The following is a 9,213-nucleotide window of genomic DNA, read 5'->3' on the forward strand; positions in this document are numbered from 1 at the left end:
AGCTAGCTCTGTCATCATGACTGTGGCTGAGATAAAAATTGCATTTCTGAAGGAAGTTGAGGTCACAGATCTATGAACCATTCGTTATGTTAGGGTTGGACTCCCTCTCTCATCCATAGTATTGGCTGTTGTGTCAGGAGCTATACACTGAGCTGAAGATTCTGCAGATGGAAAAGTTGGGAGAGCATATTGTTCTCATCCTCAAAGACAAAGAAAGCCAGGAAGAGAGGTATGGTAAGTGCACACCTCTTAAAATTGATTCTTGGTAGAGACAGAACAGTAGAGATTCAGACAAGAGACAGGGAGACTTTAGGAGGTATATATAGGCCAAGTTAGTAGGGACAGACATTGTCCCTGAACTTATTCTAATTCTTGATGTAGCAAAAGTGTAACTAAATCCTCTCTCAGGCTGCCTATTAAAAACTGTGAAACCTGATAAAATCTGATTTCCAAGATGCTTCAGGATTATGTTAATTACACGATTCAGATTTCCATTCATTGTACACATGAATCACAGAATAATTTTGCAGTATGGCAATCACAAATTTCAAAAAATGACTTTGTGTTTATAAATAGACTTTAGAAACAAAACTTAAGAAAAACATCTAATCCTAGGAATGAGATAGGTTCTAACCCTGCTTGGAGGAAATGTTTCTAGGCAGTACTACATCTGTGACTGGGCAGGATGTTGTCTTCCTAACAGTCCTTGTTTTCCATCTTGAATTTGGGAACACTGTGTTAAAGTAAAGGTAGAAATGCCATTGTGTGTCTTGCAAAATTCTGTTCTAGCACACATGCAGTTTCTGTCATTTCCCCTTGTTTCATAATATTCTGAGATCACTGCAATCTCAGGATGGCTTGTACCCATTTCATTGCTGAAGTTTCCAGAATTTAGAGCCTTATACACATTAGGCAAGAGCTTCAACTTAGGTTACAACCACAGCGCATACCATATTTACCGCTTGGCCTTCCATTTTCGCATTATATATTTCATAGTTTGCAAATTCTACCTATGTGTAAATGTTTTTATTTAGAAGTAAAATGGTGTAGAATCAAGTGGGGTGATGTGTGATTCAAACAGTACCAAAGTGCACTCTTCAATGTGTGTATGTGCCTGTTTCAGGGGAGGCCCAAGTTGAAAATGCAGTAAAGCAGACACATGAAAGAAAAAAATATCTTGATGGGTTATAGCAGGAGTGGAAACTATTAGCAGTAGGTTCTTGTCTCTGTTAAGCCTTGAAAGAGTAGAACACTGCTTCTATGTATTGCTCTTTTCATAATTCAAATATTAGAACAAGATCTCTTACATTTTCGAAGTGGATTTCAGTGCGAGTGCTGTCAATGCACTCCTGATTGCATTTACATTGTTGCGTAGGATGGCATTGCATAGACATCAGTGAATCACTCTACTGCTAAAGTGTGGGTTTGTATTTATATGCCTTCAAGTCAATCACTGGATGTAGGTTCTGAGCATTACCTACAAAAGCTCATCTAGTCTATAAGAGCTAGGTGTTCTACAGGAAGGTGTACATCTGTTATATAAACTCTCAGCCTCTCATTTGTGTGAAGTAATATGAACACCATAGCCAGGATTCAAGTTTCTTCCATGTGGTTACCAAGAGCTAGTGTTTCCTGTGACTTCTGCTTCACATTCTTACTTCTGAGTGATGAGTAAGATAATAGATCAGATAGGAACACTGGACATTTTTCCCCTATACATCATTTACAGAGTATTGCCTCCTTCTAACTAATTTGTGTTGGGATCATTCACCTCTTTTCTCTCCATTGTGTTTGATAACATTTCTTTATTCAGAATGTGTCTCCTCTCCCCTGTCTCTTTATCTTAACTCTGCACCACCATTGTTCCATGTGAATGTGTAGGGGGTATAATCTAGGGGTTATCTCTTAATGTAACATTATCTAATTCATCATTTTCACCTAATGGTTAGCACTACATAATAAACCTAATTAGCAAAGAATAGAAAAATTCTCATTCCTGTTGTAATATTTCTGCTTTAATATTAATATTGTTATGGGAAAGGCATTAACAATGGATTTCTTCCTTAGAGAAGATGACAAGAGAAAACTTTTTCTCCAGTATCAGTGGACTTGCAAAATTGAACATACTTTCCTATTGAACTCACTGGTCATTGCTTCTGCCAGGATAATTTTGCCCAATCTTAGTGCTGACTTTTGTGTGAAATATAATGTGAATTAGCTTCATAAATACATGCATTTGAAGATTCCAGCAGTTCTTACTGATTGTTGTCTTGGTGTTAAAATAACTGTGAGAGGTGGTGTGGACAAGATCATGTTGTGTTTACCACATTGGGTTTTCAGTCTTCAACTAATGTGATTCTTGTGCATTTGTGACACCAGGTAAACAAAACCATCTTAGCAATAAAAACACAAAATTTTTCTCTGAGATGTGACTGTTGGCATATTTTGAAGTAAATTTTGCTCAATAACAAAATGGACCTCAAGAATTTGGTAATAGGACTAATATTCTTGATTCAGAGTACAGTTGGAATTTTGGGAAATGTGTCTCTTCTTGCCTACTACATAGCTATTTATTACAAGAAATACAAAGTAAAGCCCTTGTGTTTAATTCTCATGCATCTGATCATGGTTAACATCTTGATCATTCTCTCTAAAGGAATGGGCAACACAATGATCATTTTTGTGTTGAAACTTTTCTTCAATGATTGGAGTTACCAACTTTTTATGTATGTTCAAAGAGTTTTCAGGAGCATGTCCATTGCCATCATCTGTCTCTTGAGTGTCTTCCAGGCCATCATGATCAGCCCTAGGAACTCCTTTTGGAAGAATCTTAGAGTCAAATCTCCCAAGGACATTGGTGTCTACATTTCTCTCTGCTGGTTCTTGTACATCATGGTAAACGTTCTTTTCCCTTTGTATATGTCCATAAAATTAAGAAGGAAAAACACAACAAAAGAGACAGATTTTAAATACTATACTGTTGTAGGTCATGACAAATTCACAATCTCCACATACATAGCATTTTTTGTGTTTCCTGAACTTGTATTTTCTGTCCTCATCACCTGGTCCAGCAGCTCAATGATTGTCTTTTTGTATAGGCACAAACAGCGAGTTCAACATATCCGCAGCACTTATGCTTTCCACAGAAACTCTCCTGAGTCCAGAGCCACCCAGAACATCCTTGTTCTAGTGTTCACCTTTCTGGCTTTTTATACCCTCTCTACTATTGCACATGGTTGCAGTGCTCTATTGTCTCATCAAAATTGGTGGCCAATAACGATCACAAGCATTATAACTTTGTGTTTTCCCTCTTTGAGTTCCTTTTCACTTATGAGTCAATTCTCCCCTCTCTCCAGACTCTGCTTTCTTTGGATAAAGAATACAGAATCCTCTAATATTATTGTAACTATTTAAATTGCATGCTTTTTCAGTATCCAATTTTTGAAAAATGGAACAATACAAAACTACTTCGGGGAAGACATTTGTTTGTATAAGGTAAACTGTAAGGATCTTTCAAGTTTCTTCCAATATTGGATGTTTCATTCAAATCTACCTAAACCCTTGGTTCCTGGCTTATACAACCTTTATGTGACACATTTCACAGACTTTTTTTGGTTCAGGCTGCCCTAAAGAATAAATGCTCAATATGTTTTCAACAAATTATCACCAGTTTTGATATCAGGTGGATGGATACATAATATCCTGAAGACTCTGTACATATAATATTTGTTCTATGGAGGATAAACTCCACCAGCACAAGACTCTGCAACCACAGCTACTATTTAAGCAATAAACTTTCAACATAGAATGCCTTGCTCAGTTCACATCTGTTTCAGCACATCAGTGCCCCAATCTCTTGTTATGGAAAAGCTCCTGATCACCTTGCCGGCACCTGCTCTGGAGGTACAAACGACAGTCTGCCATGAGCCAGGTCATACCTATACTGCACCACTTATTCAAGTCAGAATAGTACCTCTCATTGGTCTAAATAAAAACATGTATTTGAGGAAGAGTAATGGTATTTTTACAATGCTGTGATTGGAGATTAATAAGAATGGTGCAATCAAGCCATACCACTCTTCTATGTATGCCACAATCTATTCAGCACTCTTTGTATTTTTAATAGAAACATTTTCTCTTATGTTCCTCCACCCACAATTATGTGACATTCCACTCAGTGGAATATGCTGACTCCTTTTGATTTTCATTATGGCTATAAAAGGCTGAGGTGGTTATATAAAGAGCAGACAAGTTCTTGGAGTTTCTAGCAGCATCCCAGATTCCCAACAATGCGGTGACAATATCAGTAATTGCTGAAAGTTGGTTGATGTTAAGAATAGAGTTACCATGAACAGCAGGTACTTGAGACATTGAAGGAAAACATTGCAAAAAAGTGAGATTGTTCATGAGTTATTGTGAAATTTCCAGAGGTCTGAAAAGCGTTAGGATCCATGAGTCTAACCTGCAAGGACTCAGTCATGATCTACCTCTTCTAACTTTATCCTATTTTCTGATGTTTCCATTACCTTCTAAAACAGTGGCACCCCAACAATTCAGATACTTTTTTTTTTGGTGAAATCTCATTCCGTATGAGTTTAAGAAATTGGTCCAAGGAGGATGGGATGGACATTCAAAGGAAGATAAATGAACAACAACAGAGTGAATCAGGGTAAGAAGAGGGCCTTTGTAGGTTAAAAGTCCCCTAAAATATACAGATGTTATGTTCATAGGTAGATGTTTATAGGGCTTTCACAGAATATTGAAAAATATCTGAAAAATGAGTGCTTTTTCCTTTAGGATTGTTTGGCATAGTTAAAACAGGAATCATCCTAAAATACTTTATTGCATGTTGATACAGAGCAGGGAAATTGGATATATGAATGAGAGATAATGGAGGTTCCATTAATGTCTGAGGATGACATGGATCAGGTCTAAGCTTCTTGGAATGAATAACACAGTTGCATAAGATGGATGTGTATGCAAATTAGGCAAGGATGTCTGCAATGAGGTAAGTGATGATGGTTGATAGGAAAATCATAAAGTCAATGGGTATAAAACTAAACAGAGTTCTCAAAGAATGAAAAACCAATGGTATAGAAATTTAAAAATTTTTTCCATATCAATAGCCAGCAGAGAAATGCAAATTAACATTACTCTGAGATTTCACCTTAACCCAGTCTTAATGACCTAGATCGTTAAATCAAATGATGATGAATGCTAAGGAGGATGCTCCAAAAGGGAGATACTTCTTTACTCTGTTTGGTGTGCAAACTGGTTCAGCCATTATACAAAACAGTGTGGATATTGTTTGAATCTTAGATGGTCTTTTAATAAAGAACCCAGAGCCAGATATCAGGGTGAAAGCTGAAAGATCAGACAAGCAGAACAGCCAGCAAGTAGTTGTTACCTCTATGAAATCCTCAGCCTCAAGAGAGTGAGTTCTTGTTTCCTCATGCCTTATTTACCTTTCTCTGCTCAGATATCACTTTCTGGAATTAAAGGCATGCGTGCTTCCTAGTACTGGGATTAAAGGTGTGTGCCCCCACTCTCTGGCTCTGTTTCCAGTGTGGCCTTGAACTCACAGAGATGCAGACGGATCTATTTCTCTTGAGTTATAGGATTAAGGGTGTGAGCCACCACTGCCTGATCTCTATGTCTAATTTCATGGCTGACTCTTTCTTCTGATCCTCAGGCAAGTTTATTAAGGTACAAAATATATCATCAAATGTGGTTGTTCCTCAAAAGGCTAGAAATACATCTACCACATGATCCAGTCTTGCCACTTTTGACCATAAATCCAAAGGACACAGTATCCTACTACATTAATTCTTTTTTCTTTTTCTTGTTTTTTTCTTTTATGCATAGTAGATTTTTTATTTTTTATTATTAAGAGATTTTCTATTCATTTTACATACCAACTACAGATTCCCTTCTCTCCCTCCTCCTGCCCACCAGCCTTCACCCCAAGCCACCCCCCACACCACCTCCTCCAAGGCAAAGTCTCCCATAGGGAGTCAGCAGAGCCTGGTACATTCAACTGAGGCAGGTCCAGGTCTCTTCTCCTTGTACCAAGGCTGTGCATAGTGTCCCACCATAGACACTAGGCAAGTTCATGCACCAAGAAGGGTTCCAGGTCCCACTACCTGGTCCCCCCTAAATAGTTCAAGCCTAAACAACAGTCTTGCCTGTCCAGAAGGCCAAGTCTAGTACCATGGGGGTCCTCAGCTATTAGTCCACAGTTCATGCATTTCCACTAGTTTGGCTGGTCCTTTCTGTTGCAGGCAAATGGATGGAACCAGAAAATATCATTCTGAGTGAGGTAACCCAGACTCAGAAAGACAAACATGGTATGTACACACTCATAAGCAGATATCTAGATGTAAATCAAAGGATAATCAGACTGCAACCCACAGCTTCAGAGAGGCTAGCTAGCAGGATGGACCCTAGGAAGGATGCATGGATTGCCTAGCAAAGGAGAAATAGATGAGATCTACATGAGCAAACTGGGGTTGGGGGGGTAATGGAGAGTAAGAGATGGGGGATGAGAACATAGGGGAATGGGATAGTTGAGATGGAACAGGGACAGAGTGGGAGAGTAAGGAAAGAGATACTATGATAAGTGAAGACATCATGGGAATAGGGAGAAACAGAGTGCTAGAGAAGTTCCCAGGAATCCACAAAGATGACCCCCTTTAGACTACTAGCAATAGTGGAGAGCATACCTGAACTGACCTCCACAGGTGATAAGATGGCTGAATACCCTGTCATCATAGAGCCCTCTTCCAGTGACTGATGGAAGCACATGCAGAGATCCATGGCCAGGTGCCAGCTGGAGCTCCAGGATCTCCAATCGATGAGAGAAGGGAGATTCTATGAGCAAGGGACATGGAGATCATGATGGGAAATGTACATTCATTTTCATTGCTACTTTACTGACAATATTGCAGAAGTGTGGGCAACCTAATATTTCATCAGCTGATGAATGGATAATTAAAATGTGACACATTTGTAAAAAGGATTATTATTTTCCAACTAAGAAAAAAGTATAAAATTTGCTAAAAAATGGAGTTGGAAGCCATTACTCTGATTGAATTAGCTAAGATTCAGAAATAAAAACATAGCATGTTTTTTTCATATTTGTTTGTTAACTTTGAATCTCCCTTTGTGTATTTTTCTGGCTTTGTTTATTTGTTTCTGTCTTTCATTTTTTTTCCCCAAACTTACAAAATTCAGGGTCATCTGGGAAGAGGGATTTCATTATACTGACATATAGGGAAATAGCCACTTTCATGATTAACGATTGCTCTGGAAGGGGACTCAGCAAACTTGATGTGGTGCTATCTCTGGGCAGGTGGTCCTGGGCTTGAAAAAAAGCAGACTGAGGAAGCCACGGGAGCAAGCACTAAGCAGCATTCCTTCAATGGCTTCTGCTTGATTCCTATGAAAGTTCTTGCCTTGAGTTCCTGCCTTCATGTTCCTCAGTGATGGACAGCAACCTGGAAATATAGGATGAAATAGACATTTCCTTACCAAGGTGCTTTTGGTTATGCTCTTTATCACAGAGACAGAAACCTGTATAATACATAAATGTTTTATCATGTTCAAGGGATATAACTTTGATAGACTTAATCATGTTGTTTTGTGGAGTATTTTATAGCTTTAAGTTACAAACTTTAAACTTTTTACAAAGTTAAAAGCTTTTGCGTGGTTAGAGCTTATGGGCTGTTCTGTGAGAGCTTGTAAAGTAAGAACCACAGATGCTGCTATTCTACCTAGAGCTACAACATCTTCCCTGTGCTGTGGGTCTTGCTGGCTTTAAAAGGGAAAATGGCAAACTATTCACTGGCTTTTATTGGGAGCATCCACTATCATAGATAAAGCATGGGGTACAGGCAGGGGTGTGGGATTATGTAGCCTTTATACTGGATGCACAAGGCTAAGGGCACCTGTAAGTATGGTTTTCTTCATATATACTGAGATATTAGAAGAGTTTCACAAATCCATGGGTCACTGTGGAAAGATTAGCCATTTTAAAGTACTTCTTTATATGGCCTACCTGAAGTTTATGTAAATAATAAGCCATTATTATGAGCACCGACTTTAAATAAGCTAAGATGTTACAAAGGGGTAATTTGAATCTCTTATTTCTTTCCAGAATGGCTTCTGAATTATCTGTTAAGCAGCTTGATGAACTGCAGTGGTCCTTTTGAAATCCCCAAGGATGAACCAAGTAACCTACATGCCAACCACCGCTAATTACTGCCAAACTACATTGGTCATTTGAAACATTCTGTGTCCTATATTTATGATTAATTGTCAGTCAGTTGAGTGTTGAACTTTTAAAAATAATATGTTTATTTATTCTTTGAAATTTTCCTACATGCATACAATATACCTTGACTATATTAATCTCTTTATTCTTCCCAGAATGTTTTACAACACAATTAAAAATAAGGGATTTTGACCAAATTATGATAAAGTGTTTTGAACATTTTTATTATATTAAAGTATCTAGAAATAATGAGTTTATTTGGTGTTGTACTGAATGGACTGTTTCTAGCAGCAAGCTGAGCCTTTTTTGGCACAACCTCAACAAACAGGCATGTAGTAAAATAAAAACCCTGATATTTCACCACTCAGCACTCCATCTGTAGAAATCAGAGTCCAGGCTAGAATCTCAGGAGATGCTGGACAACCTAGTGTAACAGGTTTTGCTGATGACTGTGTCCAGTACAGTTAGGCAGACACGTGAGCATGGGGGTTCATAGATCTGATGCAGACATTGTGATCAGAGTAACTTTCCTTATCTTCTGTCATCCAACTCCTGTGATCTTTAGAAATCCAGACACCCCAACATCCCTGAGTTCCACACAGACCTTCTAGTCTATGATGTACACTCCATCATGTTGTCCTTCTGGGATGCATCTTGCTCAGTCCCTCCCAGTAATTCCATCAATGCCACTTTCAATTAGCTTCTCCTTATTCTGTATCTGCCCTCAGTCTAAATATCTTAACCCACCCACTGTGTCCTCTCTGCTTGAAAACCTAGGATATAACTGTGCTCAACTTTCAGCCATTTTCAATTGCTCATGACTTTAATGTCTGTCTGTGCCCTAGCCTATGACTCTTGATACATAGTTCTATATTCCAACATTTACCCTGGCCTGTTTTAATCCTCTACTACCTCTTCTTCTCCCTACTGCTCTTAATTTT

The 9,213-nt window shown here is 38.4% G+C and overlaps 1 protein-coding gene across 1 annotated transcript; it reads left to right on the forward strand.

The window, feature by feature from the left end:
* The first annotated feature begins 2,427 nt into the window (after window positions 1-2,427).
* Window positions 2,428-3,414, forward strand: LOC131903983 (vomeronasal type-1 receptor 4-like). Its single transcript, XM_059254885.1, has one exon. It carries the CDS (start codon window positions 2,473-2,475, stop codon window positions 3,412-3,414), a length of 942 nt encoding a protein of 313 aa, XP_059110868.1. The 5' UTR covers window positions 2,428-2,472.
* The last annotated feature ends 5,799 nt before the right edge of the window (window positions 3,415-9,213 follow it).

Source organism: Peromyscus eremicus, chromosome 1 (assembly GCF_949786415.1).
Source record: "Peromyscus eremicus chromosome 1, PerEre_H2_v1, whole genome shotgun sequence".
Lineage (NCBI taxonomy): Eukaryota > Metazoa > Chordata > Mammalia > Rodentia > Cricetidae > Peromyscus > Peromyscus eremicus.